The 22038-nt window shown below is 48.6% G+C and overlaps 1 protein-coding gene across 4 annotated transcripts in view; it reads left to right on the forward strand.

Annotated features, from left to right (window-relative positions):
* The window catches only part of LOC142311971 (uncharacterized), a 240593-nt gene extending 225225 nt beyond the window's left edge, over positions 1-15368 (forward strand). For all 4 annotated transcript variants that reach the window (XM_075350837.1, XM_075350834.1, XM_075350836.1 and 1 more), the window contains one exon: positions 12606-15368. In XM_075350837.1, coding sequence (XP_075206952.1) covers positions 12606-14194 — 1589 coding nt within the window. In that variant the 3' untranslated portion in view covers positions 14195-15368. The remainder of the gene's footprint in view (positions 1-12605) is intronic.
* The last annotated feature ends 6670 nt before the right edge of the window (positions 15369-22038 follow it).

Here is a 22038-nt window from a genome sequence, read left to right on the forward strand (position 1 = left end):
AAAGAAAAAACAATTTATTTTTTTTTTCACCCATAAGGTGCCGCCCCCCCGCAACACACCACCCCAGGCACTGGACCACGGGTGCCTTATGGTAAATACGGCCCTGTTCCTACCACATTTTTTGGGTTTTGTTTGCCATTTTAAAGAATTGGAAATCTTTTTAGCTGAAAAGACAATTATCTTCTGCCCTTCCTTAAGGTGGCTTTACACACTGCAACATCGCAAACGACATCGCTGTAACGTCACCGGTTTTGTGACGTTATAGCGACCTCCCCAGCAACATTGTAGTGTGTGAAACACATCAGCGGCCTGGCCCCTGCTGTGAAGTTGCTGATCGCTACAAATCGTTCAGAACCATTCTTTGGTCCTTTGTTTCCCGCTGTGCAGCATGATCGCTAGAAAGTCTCAGTGTGTAAAGAGGACTTTACAGCGACTTCGTTAGCGACTTCCCTTTCAAATAGCTGCTTTGACACGTCCCCAACGACCAGCTAGGTCGCTCTGCAGGTCCGGATCGCTGTTGCGTCATTGGCCAGGTCTGCCTGTTTGACAGCTCACCAGAGACTTTGTAGCGATCCCGGCCAGGTTGGGATCGCTGGTGGGATCGCTAGAAAGTCTCAGTGTGTAAAGGGGCCTTTAGATGTCTCCCCCCTCCCCAATCAACTAATTGATCAAAGTTCTTTAGGCCACTTTACACACAGAGATAAATCTGCGGCAGATCTGTGGTTGCAGTGAAATTGTGGACAATCAGTGCCAGATTTGTGGCTGTGTACAAATGGAACAATATGTCCATGATTTCACTGCAACCACAGATCTGCCAAAGATTTATCTCTGCGTGTAAAGTGGCCTTTTCTCCTTTAGTTCATTGTCTTGAATGATCCATTATATGCACTGATCAAGGACTAAGGGGTACTTTGCACGATGTGACATCGCTACTGCGATATCGTCGTGGTGAAATCAAAAGTGACGCACATCCGGCGCCAGGAGCGACATCGCAACGTGTAAATACTAGGAGTGGAGATGAACGAGCGTGAAAGTCAAAAATCGCTGATCTGTGTCACGTCGTTCATTTCCATAATGTCGGTGCGTCCGCAGGTACGATGTTGTTTGTCGTTCCTGCAGCACCACACATCACTGTGTGTGAAGCCGCAAGACCGACAAACATCTCCTTACCTGCGCCTGCCGGCCACCGGCTATGCGGAAGGGAGAAGGTGGGCGGGATGTTTACATCCCGCTCATCTCCGCCCCTCTGCTTTGATTGGCCGGCCGCTTTGTGACGTCGCTGTGACGTCGCTGTGACACCGAAAGCACCCCCCCCTTGAAGGAGGGATTCCTCGGCAGTCACAGCAACGTCGCCGACCAGGTATGTGCGTGTGAAGCTGCCGAAGCGATAATGTTCGCTACGGCAGTTCGCACTACATATCGCATGTGCGACGGGTGCGGGGACTATCGCGCTTGATATCGCTAGCATTTGCTAGCAATGTCGCAATGTGTAAAGTACCCCTAAAACCAGCAGGTACATTTGCTGCCCTCGTTCTTTAATTAAGAGCCAGAATTGATACCTGTTTTTTCACAGAATGAATGACCTATGTTGTACGATCTTTTCTCCCAAAAATTGTGATATTACACATTAGTGAAGCTAAACTGCTATTATTTTGCACATAACTGTATATAGATAATAATAATAATAATAATAATTTAATTCATTTATATAGCGTTATTAATTCCACAGTGCTTTACATACATTGGCAACACTGTCCCCATTGGGGCTCACAATCTAGAGTCCCTATCTGTATTTCTGTACATGCCAGTATAAGTGCTGAAACGTTATTGTCTGAGAATTTTTCACACAGTTATTATTGAAAATTAGGTGCTATTTTGTGAACCTGTAATCGTTACAATCAGCTCAATACAGTGAACAATATTTTTGGACATCTGTAATTAGTCAAATAAGGCCTTGTGTGCACGCTGCATTTTTTGACGCGTTTTGCACATTTTTTGGGAGCAGTTTTGGTCCCAAATCTGAATGTATTTCCTTCCCCAGCAAAGTCTATGAGATTTCATTTTTGCTGTCCACACGTTGCAGCTTTTTTTTGGCTGCGTCTTTGTGGTGACCACAAAGATGCAGCATGTCAATTCTTTCTGCGTTTTTGCCAGCGTTTTTGAGCACATCCAGTCAATAGATTAGCCTTAAAAAACGCAGTGGGCAAAAATGCTGTAATAAAACATGGCAAAAAATGCTTGTGTGCCGCCCCCGCGTCAGCAGCCAGGCTGCTTGGATCCGGATCCGTGGTGGCTCGAGGGGCGTCCGGACCTGGGGGGTCGGGGTCGTGCGGCCACTCAAATAAAAGGGGGTTTTACATGAGGCTGTATGGTTAAAGTTTGGTGTGTGGTAAAGTGGAGTACCACCGCTGCAGCTGGGAGTACCCGGTGGCGATGGAGTGGGCAGCTAGGTGTTTAACCCCTTCACAAGTAGGGGGGATGCCCCGGGACTCGGTGAAGGTGACGGGGATGTGCTGTTGGGGTGAAAGGGTCACTTGCGTACTCACTCAGTCCATAAAGCTGACACCGACAACTTGATAAACAAAAGTTCTGGACACCGCTGCCACTGAGGGAAGCACGTTTAGGTCCTGTTCCCGCTGGTGTTGCCTGATGATCTGTGACGTTTCCCTTGGCACACTGTTCTCTTCTTAGTTGGCCCCTATAGCTTGAAACTAGTCGGGTCCCGCTCCCCAGTCTGGCTAACTGAGGGAGCTTGCTCTCAGGGTTCACACTTGGGATTTCCTGGACCGTTTTAGTGGAAAGTCCTATCCCCCTCGTTGTGCTATTGCCCCAATTTACGGGAGCGGGTGGAGAGCGGATCTTGAAGGCTCCGTTCTCGTCGGGTCAATTGTCAGGTTGCCTGAAGCTACTGCCAGACCTAAGGTCCACGTACCCGGTTGTGCCCTGGTCCCAGCCCGGTGATGGTACAAGGCCGCCGGCTGTCCTCATCGACAATACCGTGCCCCTTGTCACGATCCTCTGCGACCGGGGGTCTAGCTCCTACTAGGCCCAGACCACCGTCTGCTACCTAGTACTTCCAAGGAGCCCAGCTTCTGACCTCTCACTTTCTGACTCTGACTCTCACTGACTCTTGACACTCCTGACCTCCCCCTAACCAAAACGCGAGTGGGCGACCCTATTCCACTCAGGCCGTCCACTGGTGTGTCTGGTGGGTGTGGTGCAGAGTGTTCCTAGGATTTTAATTAGCTGCTGTTGGCAACACCATTGGTTGAGGACCCATAACCAAGGAGGAGGTGGATATTGCACAGAAGGGCAGATTGCACAATACCATGTGACGACCTGATAGGCCAGGGCGTCACATTCCCCCTTGGTTAAACGTAGCTCGTTCTCGAGCTACAGGACATCAGACGTTTTTTTTTTTTAAACTGTAAATGTAGAAAAGAAAACAATTTTATTTACAACATACTTCACATACTTCCCAAATTAGCGAGGCTGGATACTTGAACGTTACTAAACTTTTAGAGTTCATCGTTCCAACAGTGGAACTCTACCGGTTTAGTTAGTAGCGGAGGCTCAACCTGCTCCGTTGCAGCCTCTTCCTGCAACAGTCCAGTACCAATGTCCCGGATCCCGTTAATCTGCCACCCAAACAACCTGACCCTCTGCATACCTATGGTGTATCCGTGACCAGGTTAAGGTCCTGGGTGTTGTAGTAGACAACTCTGGTGGGCACAGGAGGTACAATTTTTTACAAGAACACAAGTCTGTGTTGTCAGAACCAGTCCTATGACCATGGTCCATATTTACTACTATATTTATAATGGAGTCCATGTACTGGGTGTACACACTAAGGAAATCTTCTCGCAAATCAGGTAATTTTTTCTTTTTGCATTCAAACACTGTTGATTAGACACTTATTTTCTAACATTCTCTATATGGAAAATAACAAACTTAGGAAAATAATAAACGAAACACAGATACCTAACAACTCTTAATGGCCGGGTACCGCTACCATCATCGCTGATACCTGACTGCCGGCATGACTTTGCCATCACTCATAGGATGCTGTTTCATCTCCAGGGCATACCAGCCCCACTCTTTCAACTTCTCTTGGTTAGCGCGGGCAGCAATCTCCCGTCATCGCTGATCTTGGGTTGTCTTCTCCGGTCGCAGCTTTTGCTGGTGTCGTTCCCAGTAGGGGGCATCAGTGTCCGGCCTCTGCTCCCTAGTTGGCTCTGGCTTAAGTACGCTGTTGCGACCCCAACAGCCGTTGGGATGCCACGCGGCGGTGGAACCGGCGGCTCTTCAGGCTCCACCTCCGCTACATCAGTTAGATGTACCGACTGCTCCGCAGCCGGGGGTTGCAGAGTCCGGGTGCTCCGCTTCTAAGGACGGGCTCGGTGATGCAGCCGGGTCTGCTCTGGCCGGTGTCAGGGTGACCGCTGTTGTGACGGGTCAAGGGACGGAACCGGGGGTTCTGCAGCTTTAGTTTTATACTCAGGGGCTGAAGGTTCCGCTGCCGGGGTTGGAGCAGGCAACTCCTGCGTTTGCCGAGGACGGGGTTAGTGGCTGCGGAGTGCTCAACACGAGTGGGGGCGGTCCGGATTCTTCAGCCACATCGGCCGGATTAGGGCAATCATCAGGGACTGGGCAACCGCTTACCCTCTCTTCACATGGGATCTCCATCTCACGGGCTCGCACCGCCATCGCCAGGCTCCTCATCTCTTCCATCCAGTGGTTCAGTATAAACAGGAATGAAAGAAAAAGTCCGTAGACCTCGAGAGCTAAGAAGATGTTGTAGACAATCCGTTCCAAGCAAAGACTGAAGTTTATTCCGAGATAGCAACAGAGCAGATAAGACAGGTTAGCGGCAGGATGACACACGCAGGTGTCTTGCAGAACAGCAGAATTAGCAACAGATGAAGAAGAAGTGGCCCCCGAAAGACGTGTGGGGGCTTTTATACATGTTAGACAAAGGAAAGCTCATACTGCAGAGAAAGGCGTAAACATTAGAGAACAAAGAATATAATGATACATCATGACATTATTTACGAGCATAGCAGTAAAAACTTATCAGATCCCTATGGGCCTCCATGATACTTTTAATTAATTCAGTAATGTTGTCATGGCTAGCATCTCTGATCCCTGAAGGCGCCTCTACTTCACATAACTCTTCAAACACTGACAACTCTATTGACAACTTTGTTTCATTATCAATTCAATAACCTACTGTTCATGACTACACATCACCATCTATCAACTGACGCAATTGTATTCTTCTATTCGATTTAACCTTTTTAGACTTTTTCTTATACTTGCTAATAACACTGATGTCATCTCTAGCTCCTCTCTGGGGGGAGAACTCTAGCCAATGCATCTCATTAGCTGCAAAGTTAGTTTGCTCAAGTCTGCCCAAAATGGCTGTTAGATACAACATGGCTGCTCCGCATATTATGGCTGACTATTCTCTAACAACTCCCCCTTTTGTACTCTGTCCAGAATACAACTTACAGCACTGAGATACGTAAGGGTGAATTGCTATAGACAGGATTATTGAGGGACCTCATTGACTCATACACCTGTAAGCCAGTTTTTCCAAGAGATCAGATTGAGCATACACATGGAGGGCCCACAACCCTTGCAAAAACATACAAAAAAGAAATAATGAAAGTATGAGTCCCAAGGTAATGAGTCCTGTAAGAGTCCTTAAATATTCTGATCCATGTTTTCCTTTCCTCCCCGAATTCTGGAATCTCCAGATCTTCTCCCCCTCTCACACTATCAGAGTCCAACTGTATAGTGTGAAACACCACCTGCAGATACTCTGTCGGATCCATGGTTAGGGACCTGCGGGAAAAATCATGTTAGATACAACATGGCTGCTCAGCATATTATAGCATGTTACATGCCGTTGCACCCCCTCGGTTTTCACTAAGCACTCTCTCTCGCGCTGTGGCCCTCTGGGAACTTCCGGTTCCAGCCTCTCTCTCAGGACGAAGGGCGGGGCTTCTGCTTCGCTCACTTTTGTGGAGAAGACGGCGTTTTGGCGCCAAAAGATGGCGGAAGATGGGGGAATTGGCGGGAAACAGGACTTTTGACTCGCGGTTTCGGTCTCCAAGGCGCACGTCACCCAGGTAAGTGGGTCCTGCTTGTATCCTGTTCGTGACGCCAGGAATTTGAGGTGTGCCGCCCCCGCGTCAGCAGCCAGGCTGCTCAGATCCGGATCCACGGTGGCTCAAGGGGCATCCGGACCCAGGGGGGTTGGGGTCGTGCGGCCACTCAAATAAAAGGGGGTATTTACATGGAGCTGTATGGTTAAAGTTCGTTACACCACCCGTGGTGTGTGGTAAAGTGGAGTACCACCGCTGCAGCTGGGAGTACCCGGTGGCGATGGAGTGGGCAGCTAGGTGTTTAACCCCTTCACGGGTAGGGGGGATGCCCCGGGACTCGGTGATGGTGACGGGGATGTGCCGTTGGGGTGAAAGGGTCACTTGCGTACTCACTCAGTCCATAAAGCTGACACCGACAACTTGATAAACAAAAGTTCTGGACACCGCTGCCACTGAGGGAAGCACGTTTAGGTCCTGTTGCCGCTGGTGTTGCCTGATGATCTGTGACCTTTTCCTTGGCACACTGTTCTCTTCTTAGTTGGCCCCTATAGCTTGAAACTAGTCGGGTCCCGCTCCCCAGTCTGGCTAACTGAGGGAGCTTGCTCTCAGGGTTCACACTTGGGATTTCCTGGACCGTTTTAGTGGAAAGTCCTATCTCCCTCGTTGCGCTATTACCCGATTTTGGAGCGGGTGGAGAGCGTATCTTGAAGGCTCCGTTCTCCTCGGGTCAATTGTCAGGTTGCCTGAAGCTACTCCCTGACCTAGGGTCCACGTACCCCGTCGTGCCCTGGTCCCAGCCCGGTGATGGTACAAGGCCGCCGGCTGTCCTCCTCGACAATACCGTGCCCCTTGTCACGATCCCCTGCGACCGGGGGTCCAGCTCCTACTAGGCCCAGACCACCGTCTGCTACCTAGTACTTCCAAGGAACCCAGCTCTTGACCTCCTCTCACTTTCTGACTCTGACTCTCACTGACTCCTGACACTCCTGACCTCCCCCTAACCAACCCCCCAAGTAGGCTGACCCCACTCAGGCCGTCCACTGGTGTGTCTGGTGGGTGTGGTGCAGAGTGTTCCTAGGATTTTAATTAGCTGCTGTTGGCAACACCATTGGTTGGGGACCCATAACCAAGGAGGAGGTGGATATTGCACAGAAGGGCAGATTGCACAATATACTGTGACAACCTGATAGGCCAGGGCGTAACACATGCCGAGGGAGCGTTGTTTTGGGACCAAAAACATGCATCTTTATGGTCACCACAAAGATGCAGCGTGCTCACACAGCCTAAAACTCAAGAACACAAGTGTGAACATAAGCTACTAATCACCATCTGAAAGATAGTAGACATGACTCATATCTACTATCCTTCTGATGGTGAGCAGTAGCCGTTTTTTATTAGATTTACAGATCAAATTCACACATTTTTACATATGGGTCTCTGAAAAAAAAAGGCATGCCACCCAGATGCCATCTATGTATCATCCAAATGCTTTCCATTTTTTATCCAGCAGTTAATGTGAGAAGCTTAAAAAAATTATCTATATATATATATATATATATATAATTGCCTTATTCTGTCTGTCTGTCTGTCTTGCTCCAAAATGACGTCATTACAGTGAGAACCGTCGCCACTGTGCGGGCGCAAAAGAGTCTGCGACCAACGGCTCAGCTAAGACTCCCTGCACACGTAACCAGGGTACACCACGGGTTACTAAGCAAAGCGCTTTGCTTAGTTACCTGATATTTACCCTGGCTACGTGTGCAAGGAGCCTAACTGAACAGCCCGAACTACGGTCCAACAGGACGACGCCCGACACTTTTCCCCGCACCCACACGGAGCCCCGGCTCCCCGGTGAGTGCTGCATCCCCGGGAGCCCACACTGGCAACCCAGCCGACACATACCCACCGCTCGCCTCTGCCCCTGCACACATTACCCCGCACTCCACCCTCTGCATGTATACACTGAACACACACACACACACACATGAAAAGTCACCTGTCCCCAGCACTGACGTCCTTAGCACCATGGCCCCGCTCGGCTCCACCCCCCCTGCACTCCGTCCCCGCACACATTACCCCGCTCGGCTCCGCCCCCCGCACTCTGCCCTCCGCATGTATACACTTATCACACACACACAAACACACACACCTGGAGAGTCACCTGTCCCCAGCCATGCAGTCCCCGGCACTGACGTCCTCAGCGCCATGGGCCCGCTCGGCTCCACCCACCCCGCACTCCGCCCCCCCGCACACATTAGGCTGCTTTCACTTTTTCGTTGTGAGGCATCCGTCACAGTTCGTTGTGTGACGCATGTGACTGATGCGTTGTTGCAAATAGTGTTCTAATAAAGTAACGGATTCCTGTAAAAAAACTTTTTGCGGTTTTTTTGCTTCTTTTTTTTTTTAATGTTTCGCCGGGAAAAGGAGATTTGCGGTCGGGAGGAGAGAGAGAGAGAGGTAACCGCAAATTCCCTGAGTGACCACAGTGAGCCGCGCAATCAGCTGTGCCGTCACTCAGGTGACCCACGGCCACAGCTGTAGTCCTCCACCCGAGAGCTGTGGCCGCGGGTCACCTGAATGAGGGCACAGCTGATCGCGCGGCTCACTTCAATTGCTGCGTGGAGCTGATAGAGAGCAGTCTTGTTCTACGGCCGCTTCTGTCAGCTTCATGTAGCAGAACTGAAAGCGTCGTGGGACCTCTGTGGATTACGTTGGACCTGGAGGGGTATTTGGGGGTTTAATAAAGTGGTGAAAGAGGGGGTTTTTTTGTCTTTTATTCCAAATAAAGGATTTTTTCGGGTGTATGTGTTTATTTTCTTTAACTTACAGGTTAATCATGGAAGCTATCTCGGGGAGACGCCTGCCATGATTAACCTAGGACTTAGTGGCAGCTATGGGCTGCTGCCATTAACTCCTTATTACCTCGATTGCTACCGCACCGGGCAATTCGGGATGAGCCGGGTAGAGTCCCGGGACTGTCGCATCTAATGGATGCGGCAATTCCGGGCGGCTGCTGGCTGATATTGTTAGGCTGGGGGCTCCCCATAACGTGGGGCTCCCCTTCCTGAGAATACCAGCCTTCAGCCGTATGGCTTTATCTTGGCTGGTTTCAAAATTGGGGGGACCGCACGTCATTTTTTTTTAATTATTTATTTATTTTACTGCTCGATATAGACCTGCCCACCGGCGGCTGAGATTGGTTGCAGTAAGACAGCTGTCACTCAGCGTGGGGGCGGGTCTGACTGCAACCAATCATAGGCGCCGGTGGGCGGGGGAAGCAGGGAATACGAGATTGAATAATGAGTGGCCGGCATTTTCAAAAGAGGAAAAGCCGCCGGAGCTTTGTGACAGCCGTGCAGCGCTGCGCCTGTGATCGGTGAGTAGGGAGGGGGGGAGGAGGGGAAGAGGGGGGAGAGGGGGAAGAGGGGGGGAGAGGGGGAAGAGGGGTGGGAGAGGGTGAAGAGGGGGAAAGGGAGGAAGAGGGGGGGGGAGGGGGAGGAAGGGGGGAAGGGGGAGGAAGAGGGGGGGAGACCAGGAGTGATTTTAAATGATTTAGATCGTTCTGCTAGACATGCTGAGCATGCTCAGTAGAACGTGACGGAATTTGTCAGTGGATTCCGCCGCTTAGCGCATAGCGGCAGAATCCGCCACCATAGACAATCATTAAACACCTTGGCGGATTCCAACTGAATCTGTCAAGGTGCGTTATTTTAATGACCAAAAAACGCTACATGTAGCGTTCCCTCCACCTTGTAGCCTTGAGATTGCTCATGCTTCCTCACAATTTAGATTCTCAAGTCCTCAGACTGTTCTTTGGTCTTCTTTCTTTTCTCCATGCTCAATGTGGTACACACAAGGACACAGGTCAGAGGTTGAGTCAACTTTAATCCATGTCAACTGGCTGCAAGTGTGATTTAGTTATTGCCAACACCTGTTAGGTGCCACAGGTAAGTTACAGGTGCTGTTAATTACACAAATTAGAGAAGCATCACATAATTTTTCAAACAGTGCCAATACTTTTGTCCACCCCCTTTTTTATGTTTGGTGTGGAATTATATCCAATTTGGCTTTATGACATTATTTTTTTTTTCCATTGAAGACAAATTAAATGAAGATAATAATACCAAAGAATTTGTGATTGCAATCATTTTCAAGAAGAAACTGAGTATTATCTGACAGAATTGCAGAGGTGCTAATACTTTTGGCCAGCACTGTATAATGTACATACATAATCACCAGGGTCTGTAACCCTATTCCGGCAAGCACTGCGGCACAAATGCGCAGGCGCAGTTCGAACATGCACGGTACCGCAGCTTCAGGGCACAAACTGCATATATGCAAGTAGCGGTGACGTCACCACTCTTCCCACACATGCACAGTAGCAGCCGCTACTTGCGCACATGCAGTTCGTGCCCGGAAGCTGCGGTCGGTGTCCTGCTGTCATTGCCGTGAGTCATGCTTCCTGTCTCGCTTTCTCTCCCTCTACCACCTATCCACGTGAGCAGAGTCGAGCACGCTACTTCAAACGGCTCTGACTCTGTACTGCTGCTAACATATGGGTCGGCGGCAGTCACACTTCCCTTTAAGCTTTAAGCCCGACACCTGCAGCCAAGTGTGCACGGCTGACCGCTGGGCTGCTTCTGTATGGAAGTTCATCTGTGGGTGAAGCTACCTTGCGACATGCTGATCTCCTGTCCCACAGATGAATAGACATGAAGGAGAGGAGACCCATCACCAAGTCCAGCGCTGTGCGTGGGCACCCCCCCTTCCTGATCTATATGCCCCCTGCCCCCCCCACCAGATCTGTATGCCCCCAGCCCCCCCACCAGATTTGTATACCCCCAACCCCCCCACCAGATCTGTATGTCCCCAGCCCCTCTCACCAGATCTGTATGCCCCCAGCCCCCCCACCAGATCTGTATGCCCCCAGTCCCCCCCCCACCAGATCTGTATGCCCCCAGTCCCCCTCACCAAAACTGTATGCCTCCAGCCCCCCACCACCAGATCTGTATGCCACCAGCCCCCCTCACCTGAACTGTATGCCTCCAGCCCCCCACCACCAGATCTGTATGCCCCCAGTCCCCCCCCCACCAGATCTGTATGCTTCCATCCCCCCCACCAGATCTGTATGCCCCCCAGCCCCCCTCATTAGAACTGTATGCCCCCAGCCTCCCTCAGCAGAACCGTATGTCCCAAGCCCCCCCTCACCAGATCTGTATGCCTCCAGCCCCCCCACCAGATCTGTTCGCCTCCAGCCCCCCCCCCACCAGATCTGTTCGCACCCAGCCCTCATCACTAGAACTGTATGCCTCCAGCCCCCTCCCACCAGATCATTATGCCTCAAGTCCCCCCCACCAGATCTGTATGCCTCCAGCCCCCATTACCAGAACTGTATGCCCCCAGCCCCGTCACCAAAACTGTATGCCCCAGTCCCCCTCACCAAAACTGTATGCCCCCAGCCCCCCTCACCAGAACTGTATGCCTCCAGCCCCCCCCACCAGATCTGTATGCCCCCAGCCCCCCTCACTAGAACTGTATGCTTCCAGTCCCCCCCACCAGATGTGTATCACCAGCCCCTCACTAGATCTGTATGCCCCCAGCCCCCCCACCAGATCTGTATGCCCCCAGCCCCCCTCACCAGATCTGTATGCCCCAGCCCCCCTCACCAGATCTGTATGTCCCAGCCCCCTCAACAGATCTGTATGCCCCCAGCCCCCGCCCCACCAGATCTGTATGCCCCCAGCCCCCGCCCCACCAGATCTGTATGCCCCCAGCCCCCACCCCACCAGATCTGTATGCCCTCAGCCTCCCTCACCAGATCTGTATGCCCCCAGATCCCCTCACCAGCACTGTATGCCCCCAGCCCCCCCCACCAGATCTGTATACCTCCAGTCCACTAACAAATCTGTATGCCCCTAGCCCCACTCACCACTGCTCCTGTTAGCACCACTAAGCGTAGACAGATGTTCATTTCACTGCACTCCCGATGCGATAGTATCGGTCCTATTTCTAGTGTGTGTGTGTATATATATATATATATATATATATATATATATATATATATATATATATATATATATATATATAAATAAACACAGATAATACCCAGATTGTAAAAACTGACAAATGGACTAAAAATGCATCTGATTTGCTGAAAAAGGTTTTTTTTTTCACATATGACCAATAAAGCATGTGTGATTGAGGATTAAGATCCCCTTTATGAAACTCCCTGTAATATGTAAGTGGAAAAGATCGGTGAGGACCTATATGAACCTATGGAAAATACAACTTTAACAGTGAAAATTTTAAACAAAATAACTTAGTAGCCTATCATCATAATTGGTTGGTACCTGCTTTATGTGCTGCTGTTTTAGTCAGATGGTATTTGAATTGCATTGCAATTGGTAAAGGAATGATATAAAATATGCAATATAAAGATTAATATAATTTCAAGGCATTCTTAATGAAAAATAAAATCAGTGTTATTCTTGACAGATGACTGCAGCAGGAGTTCAGAGGGAAATGAGGAATTTTCATATTTTACAGCAGATGATCATGTTATCACACCAGATACATGTGAACAACCTGCCATTATCCTAGATACACATCCAGCTCTTCACAGCAAAGATCAATCATCTGATCCTAGTCAAGAAATTCTTTCTTCTGCTTCATCAAAGACCAGTATACAAAAGAAAAGTCACAGAAGAGCTGTTAAACAACAAATAGCACACAAAGGGGAGAAGCCACTTTTGTGTTCAGAACGTTTTCAATCTTTTACAAAGAAGTCACATCTTGTTACAAATCATAGAAGTCGCACAGGGGAAAATCAATTTTCTTGTTCAGAATGTGGAAAATATTTTAATCAGAAAGTACACCTTGCTAGACATCAGAGAAGTCACACAGGCAAAAAGACATTTTCTTGCCCAGAATGTGGGAAATGTTATAGTGCAAAATCCAAACTTGTTACACATTTGAGAATTCACACAGGAGAAAAGCCATTTTCATGTTCAGAATGTGGCAAATGTTTTAGTGACAAAGGAAATCTAGGTTCACATCAGAGAGTTCACACAGGGGAGAAGCAGTTTTCTTGTCCAGAATGTGGGAAATGTTATAGTGAGAAATCCAAACTTGTTATACATTTGAGAATTCACACAGGAGAAAAGCCATTTTCATGTTCAGAATGTGGAAAATGTTTTAGTCAGAAAGGAAATCTAGTTTCACATCAGAAATTTCACATAAATGATAAACCATTTTCATGTTCAGAATGTGAGAAACATTATAGCGAGAAATGCAGACTTCTTAGGCATCAAAGAATTCACACAGGGGAAAAGCCATTTTCATGTTCAGAATGTGCGAGATGTTTTAATTGTAAAAAAAGTCTTGTTGAACATCAGAGAACTCATTCAGGGGAGAAGCCATTTTCCTGTTCGGAATGTGGGAAATCTTTTAATTGGAAAAGAAGTTTTGTTGCACATCAGAGAATTCACACAGGGGAAATGCCATTTTCATGTTCAGAATGTGGGAAATGTTATTGTGAGAAATCCAAACTTGTTAGACATCAGAAAAGTCACACAGTTGAAAAGCCGTTTTCATGTTCGGAATGTGGGAAATGTTTTAATTCTAAAACAAAGCTTACTTCACATCAGAAAATTCACACAGAAGAGAGGTCATTTTCATGTTCAGAATGTGGGAAACGTTTTAATCGGAAAACAAATCTTACTTCACATCAGAAAATTCACATAGGGGAGAAGTCCTTTTCATGTTCAGAATGTGGGAAATGTTTTACTCGGAAAGCAAATCTTACTTCACATCAGAGAATTCACACAGGGGAAAAGCCATTTTCATGTTCAGAATGTGGGAAAAGTTATATTGAAAAATCCAAACTTGTTAGACATCAGAGAACTCACACAGGGGTAAAGCCATTTTCATGTTCGGAATGTGGGAAATGTTTTACAAACAATACATGTCTTGTTACACATGAGAGAACTCACACAGGGGAGAAGCCATTTTCATGCTCTGAATGTGGGAAATGTTTTAAAGTGAAAGCATCTCTTGTTACACATCAGATAATTCACACAACGTAGAAGCCATATTCGTATTTAGGTTGTGGTACATTTTTTAAATAGAAACCAGTTTTAGTTCCACATCAGATAACTCACACAGAGAAGAAACCATTTCCATGATCAAAGTCTGATAATGTGCAAAATTATTTTGGTTTGGGTGTGTGCAGAGGCTTCATTGCTGTGAGACAGAATTTTGACTTAAAGGGAATCTGTGTTCAGCTTTTTGGTACCAAATCTGAGAGCTGCATAGATGTGTAAATTACTGAGCTACATGCTCAAAATTTTAGAAATTACTGTTTTATCAGTAGGAGATTATCATTAGAGGACTAGTATACTTGCTGCTAAGTAGTCATCCATATTTAAGAGCTATGATTGACAGCTCTCTGCCTATGCACAGTGTAAACTGAAAACTCTCAATAACTGTTGTGTGTGGGAATATACATAGCTCCGCAGTTAGAGAACTAATAAATCTGCAGCAGAGAAAACCATAATGTTACAAAAACTGCAGTACCCAGCAAAGTAAGGCTACTTTCACACCTCCGGCTTTTGCAATGCGGCACAATCCTGCACTTTGCAGGAAAACCGCAACCGGTCTTTTTTGCTGCCGGTTGCATTTTTCCTGCATAGACTTTAATTAGTGCCGCATTGTGCCGCATGGGCTTGCGTTCGGTTCGGTTTTTGCCGCATGCGGCAGATTTAGCCGATGCGGCGGCCGGATGGAACGTTCCCTGCAACGTTTTTTGCTCCGGCAAAAAAAAACCGCATTGCGCCGCATCCGGCCGATGCGGCGCTTTTCCCAATGCATCCCTATGGATGCCGGATGCGGCACGATGCGGCAAAAACCGCATCCGGCCGCCGCATGCGGTTTTTGCCACTGCGCATGCTCAGTAGCATGCCGCAAGCGGCAAAAACCGGACCGGCCGCATGTAAAAAACTTATGCAAAGGATGCGGTGTTTTCACCGCATCCGTTGCATAGGCTTCACAGCCGGATTGAGCCGCACGGCTCAAACCGGATGTGTGAAAGTAGCCTTAATGATACATTACTGTAATAAGGGCCTCTCACCTTACATCATGCTGCTCTCAGAATGAAAGCAAAAATCTGCTGACAGATGATACTGCAGTGCATAGATAACAGACCAGACCTTTCACCATGGGGTTTCCGTGCACACATATCATTATGCCTTTTGTATATGTATCCATTTTTATTTGTAACTTTTATTCCAAATAAAGACTTTCTTATTCAAATCACCTGTGAAGATTAGATCTTTGCTAGGAATGCAAATTGTCATATCAGTACACCCACAGTCTCATCATACATCGTGATTTCCCATACAGTGCCCCTCACATTCCCACCACAGTGAACCTCATATACATTAAGATGCCACCCCAATATAGTAAGACCACCACAGTACCCCAATACAGTATGAAGCTTCTTCCTTTCTCTTCAATACAGAATGATGCCCTCACAGTGAATGAGGATAGGAACCAGTTAGGTATCGTTCCAAGTCTGATCTTCACAAAATGTTTGTGGACGTGTATTGTGGCATAAACAAAATAGGTTTCTGAGGCCCTCAGAAGGTTGGAAAAGTTTACAAAACTATCACTAAGGCTATGTGCACACTTACCGGATTTTGCTGCGGATTTTTCGCGGTTTTGCTGCATGTTTCGCTGCAGAAAATGTTCATAACATCTCTGCAGTGAATCACCAGCAAAAGCTATGGGCAAAAAAAATCCTGTGCGCACTAGGCGGAATTTGACAGCTGCATGTTTTGCTGCGGGATTCCCGCAGCAAAAACAATTGCATGTTAATTCTTTTCCGCACATCGCTGCGGGATTTCACTACATTGACTCCAATGTTAATCGTGAAATCCCGCAGGGAATAACGCAGGCAGCAAATTCTGTGCGGTTCACTGCGTTTTCCTGCGTTATTTCGCGGTTTACCTGCGGTAATGTACATCGCTTGTCTGCGGTTTTGCAGGGAAGTGATGTCATTACAGGAAGAGGAAGCGGAGCAGAGAGTAAACACACACAGATCACACACACACAGACATCACAGACATAGAACACAGACACAGACACATAGAACACACATAGAAAGCAAACGGAAATATAGAAAACAAAGCACGTGGGCTCCGCTGTATATTTACCGTCCAGCCGAGGTAAGCACACAGCGGAGGCCCGGAATTCTCAGGCTGGGGAGGGAGAGGGGCAGGGTTAATGTCCCCCGCCTCCCTCCCACCTCCCATAGCCGAGAATATCAGCCGCAGCTGCCCCGGGACTGTCGCATGCATTATGCGGCAGTACCGGCGTGTCCCCAGCTCTTCCTGCCGCCGTGTAGCAGTGGCAGTCAGGGTAATACAAGGAGTTAATGGTGGCGGATCGCCGCCATTAACTCCAGGCTTGATCATGGCAGCGTCTATGTGACAGCTGACATGATCAACCCGTAAGTAAAGTGAAAAAACACACAGAAAAATCCTTTATTTTAAATAAAACACAAACAAGCCTCGTTCACCCTTTTATTAACCCCTCCCGAAACAAAGCTCCGGCGTAATCCACAGGTCCTGCGCTGCTTACATCCAGCCGCGACTGACACACAGCGCTGAATTACCTCTGCTGTCTCGCAGCGAGACAGCAGAGGTAATTACCGGTCATTTCCCACGGCCGGTAATGTGAACTCACTGCCGACCGTGGGAAATGCAGCGATCTGTCCTCTATCTGTCTGTCTATCTATCTATCTATTTATCTATCCATTCTTCTGTCTCTTTATCTATCTACTATCTCAGAATGAAATGACTTTTTTTTTTCAATGTGCTTTATTGCATTGAATGCAATAAAGCACATCCCAACCCGCACGCAGCAAAACCGCGGCAATACCGCGGTAAAACCGCAGCAAACCGCGGCAAACCGCATGCAGTTTTCGGGTACGGTTTGCCGCGGTTTTTTACCGCGGGTGCGGTAATCTTTGAATACCTGCGGAATTTTCTTGAGAAAATTCCATTTTCCAGTGCGCACATAGCCTAAAGAGTTTGGACTCCACCAATCTACAGTCAGACAACCTGTGTATAAAAGCTGAAAATTCAAGACCATTATTACCTTCTCTAGGCAGTGGTGTACATAAAAAAAAAGCATGGGGCCCAGTGGCGTATCGTCAATAGAGGCAGACCACGCCACTGCCATGAGGCCCCTGACGTGCAGGGGGCCTGACCCCGGCTGCCCGCTGTGTGTGCATTCTCACTTTCATACTTCCCAGCACCAGCGGGCTGCCCCGGGGAGGTCACCAAGCAGCTGATTGTAGCCGCTGGGGGCCTGCACTGTTCAAATAGCTGCAGGCTGCTGCAACATCGATATGCAGACACTGCACACCACGCGGCCTCTGTGAGAGATGCCAGGAGGAGGACAGCCAATCAGAAGAGGGGGCGGAGCTTGTTCAGGACAGCGCGGGAGATTGAAAGATGAAAAACACAGAGCAGGAGCAGAGAGCATAATGTGCAGAGAGCAGAGAAAACAAAGCAACTAGGCAGAATGAGCAGAATCAGCACCGCAAACACAGAGCAGGGAACACAGAGAGAAGCAGAGAGCAGAAGAACCAGAAAGAAAAGCAGAGGACAGGATCTGAACACAGCCAGACTCACAGGAAGTGCATCATGGAGGGGGGCCGCTACTATCTCTCACAGCACAGGGGCAGGTGAGCATTATGTACAAATGTCTGCCTGTAACACTACAGAACCTGCCCTGTGCTGTGACATCCCTGTGTTTATTCTCCCTGCACTGTGACATCACTGTGTTCACTACCTCCATACTGTGACATCACTGCATGTTACCCCTGTACTGTGACATCACTACGTTACCCCTGTACTGTGACAGCACTGCATGTTACCCCTGTACTGTGACAGCACTGCATGTTACCCCTGTACTGTGACATCACTGCATGTTATCCCTGTACTGTGACAGCACTTCATGTTATCCCTGTACTGTGACATCACTGCATGTTACCCCTGTACTGTGACAGCACTGCATGTTATCCCTGTACTGGGGCATCACTATAAGTTACCCCTGTACTGTGACATCACTGCATGTTACTCCTGTACTGTGACAGCACTGCATGTTACCCCTGTGCTGTGACAGCACTGCATGTTACCCCTGTACTGTGACAGCACTGCATGTTACCCCTGTACTGTGACAGCACTGCATGTTACCCCTGTATTGTGACAGCACTGCATGTTACCCCTGTACTGTGACAGCACTGCATGTTACTCCTGTACTGTGACATCACTGCATGTTACCCCTGTACTGTAACATCACTGCATGTTACCCCTGTACTGTGACATCACTACATGTTACCCCTGTACTGTGACATCACTACATGTTACCCCTGTACTGTCACAGCATTGCATGTTACCCCTGTATTGTGACAGCATTGCATGTTACCCCTGCACTGTGACAGCATTGCATGTTACCCCTGTACTGTGACATCACTGCATGTTACCCTGTACTGTGACAGCACTGTATGTTACCCCTGTACTGTGACAGCACTGCATGTTATCCCTGTGCTGTGACGTTACCCCTGTACTGTGGCACTGCATGTTACCCCTGTACTGTGACAGCACTGCATGTTATCCCTGTGCTGTGACATCACTGCATGTTACCCCTGTACTGTGACAGCACTGCATGTTACCCCTGTACTGTGACAGCACTGCATGTTATCCCTGTACTGTGACATCACTGCATCATGTTATCCCTGTCCTGTACTGTGACAGCACTGCATGTTATCCCTGTACTGTGACATCACTGCATGTTACCCCTGTACTGTGACAGCACTGCATGTTATCCCTGTACTGGGACATCACTATAAGTTACCCCTGTACTGTGACATCACTGCATGTTACTCCTGTACTGTGACATCACTACATGTTACCCCTGTACTGTGACAGCACAGCATGTTACCCCTGTGCTGTGACAGCACTGCATGTTACCCCTGTACTGTGACAGCACTGCATGTTACCCCTGTACTGTGACAGCACTGCATGCTACCCCTGCATTGTGACAGCACTGCATGTTACCCCTGTACTGTGACATCACTGCATGTTACCCCTGTACTGTAACATCACTGCATGTTACCCCTGTACTGTGACATCACTACATGTTACCCCTGTACTGTGACATCACTACATGTTACCCCTGTACTGTCACAGCATTGCATGTTACCCCTGTATTGTGACAGCATTGCATGTTACCCCTGCACTGTGACAGCATTGCATGTTACCCCTGTACTGTGACATCACTGCATGTTACCCTGTACTGTGACAGCACTGTATGTTACCCCTGTACTGTGACAGCACTGCATGTTACCCTGTACTGTGACAGCACTGTATGTTACCCCTGTACTGTGACAGCACTGCATGTTATCCCTGTGCTGTGACGTTACCCCTGTACTGTGGCACTGCATGTTACCCCTGTACTGTGACAGCACTGCATGTTATCCCTGTGCTGTGACATCACTGCATGTTACCCCTGTACTGTGACAGCACTGCATGTTACCCCTGTACTGTGACAGCACTGCATGTTATCCCTGTGCTGTGACATCACTGCATGTTATCCCTGTACTGTGATAGCACTGCATGTTACCTCTGTACTGTGACAGCACTGCATGTTATCCCTGTACTGTGACATCACTGAATATTACCCCTGTACTGTGACATCACTGCATGTTACCCCTGTACTGTGACAGCACTGCGTGTTACCCCTGTACTGTGACACCACTGAATGTTACCCCTGTACTGTGACATCACTGCATGTTATCCCTGTACTGTGACATCATTGCATGTTATCCCTGTAGTGTGACATCACTGCATGTTACCCCTTTACTGTGACATCACTGTGTGCAATATCCCTGTACTGTGACATCACTGCATGTTACCCCTGTACTGTGACATCACTGCATGTTATCCCTGTACTGTGACATCACTGCATGTTACCCCTGCACTGTGACATCACTGCGTGTTACCCCTGTACTGTGACAGCATTGCGTGTATTATCCCTGTACTGTGACAGCACTGCGTGTTACCCCTGTACTGTAACATCACTGCATGTTACCCCTGTACTGTGACATCACTGCATGTTACCCCTGTACTGTGACATCACTGCGTGATACCCCTGTACTGTAACATCACTGCATGTTACCCCTGTACTGTGACATCACTGCATGTTACCCCTGTACTGTGACATCACTGTACCTTGTACTATGCAGAGTTTTACTATAACTCCTAAGGCTATAAAGAGGGTCATAAACGTTACCATGATATGGGGGAGACAGATGTGAAAATTTATATTGTGTGTGTGGTGAGGGGCATGAAGGAGGACATCGCTACATTAGGCCAAGTTCACACACTGCAGATTTTTGGGGGGGATTTGCGGTGTGAACCCACTGGTCTTGGTGCAGTGGGCTCTGCTTATTAACTGGATGAACAAACAGGAGATCAAACGTGGTTATATTGCAAAAGATACATATCAAAGTTTATTAAATCATCTATTGTTAGATGCAGCACAAGTTTATGCAGTTAAATGCAAAAAGACAGAGGGCACTAGAGGCACAAAGCAAACTTTAGTCAGAAAAATCACATGGCAAATACAATGGAAGACAAAATACAAAGCATTGCATGCCGGTTACAAAATTTATTGCCAGGTGAAACCAGAAAGCAGTAGCTGGTGTCCAAAGCTGAGAGTAAATAGAACAGCACGCTAGACATATGAATACGTCCGGACAACGGTACCTACCAGCGGCTGTATGGAATACAAGTGGATCACCAGTGGTTGCTTTAAAGTGCCAGAGTGCAGGAATCAGAGACCAAAAGAGTCCCCCCTAACAGGTAACGCGCGTTTCACGTATTTGTGGTGTTCATGTGGCGCCCCTGACCTGGTCAGACACCACTGAGTACTGCACCCATGCTGGGGACAGTACAATACAGGTAATCCAGAAGGCTGACCGAGGTGTGACTATACAGGCGCATAGTGATCAGGTCTCACACATGTACCTATGAGAGGACCCCTGGGGATCCCAGGAGGGGGAAAAGCCTTCACCTTCACTGGAATAGTGGAGGGGGCCAAAAGCCTCCATCTCCTCTCAAGGGGTGTGGTAAGAGAGTCTGGTTGCTAGGTGGCGTAGGCAGGCACAAAAGGGAAAAGAGAAGGAGGAGTAAACAGTCTGCAGCAGAGTGTGGAGGAGTGAGGAGCAGGAAAGTGAAGCTCTGACAGGAGCAGCAGTGAAGGTCCCAGATGTGAGCCGGTTCAGAGCAGAGTCCAGGGAGCTCCGAGGAGAGCTGACCCCTTCCCCTGGAGCTGTTGCAGTCTGACAGCGTCCGCGCAGTGGCTACCGACGGGGGAGAACGGTCACCTAGGAGTGCTACCCGAAACCCATCTCCAGCTAGAGAGAGAGCACAGAGTGGGAAGTAAGGAGACTGCTAGGGAGTACCAGGCCCAAACGGGCGGCAGATCCCGGAGCGGGGATAGATCCACCTTTCCCTGCTAAACCTGCCGGTGTGGGGCCCTCAAAGCCCACACCACAACACCACAAAAGCCGCAGCCACGTAGCCACAGTTAGGGCCCATAGCTCACAGGAGGCAAGCAGCTGGAGTGATCTGGCCCAGGCAACAAGCAAACGGCAAACGAAGGGGAGTGAGGCTTCAGCAACTTCCCTGGGTGACCCCCATAGGGACTAAAAGTCGGGGTTACCCCAAACCACCAAGGGCTAAGGAAGGCGAGTTGGTAGTCACCATCAGAAGTCAGCCTGAAGGATACCTGGTTCCCGCCTGGTTCATCCCAGCTACGCCCGGGTTACTCACCCTGCCACCTGAAGTGAGTAAAACCC

The sequence above is a fragment of the Anomaloglossus baeobatrachus genome, chromosome 5 (assembly GCF_048569485.1).
Source record: "Anomaloglossus baeobatrachus isolate aAnoBae1 chromosome 5, aAnoBae1.hap1, whole genome shotgun sequence".
Lineage (NCBI taxonomy): Eukaryota > Metazoa > Chordata > Amphibia > Anura > Aromobatidae > Anomaloglossus > Anomaloglossus baeobatrachus.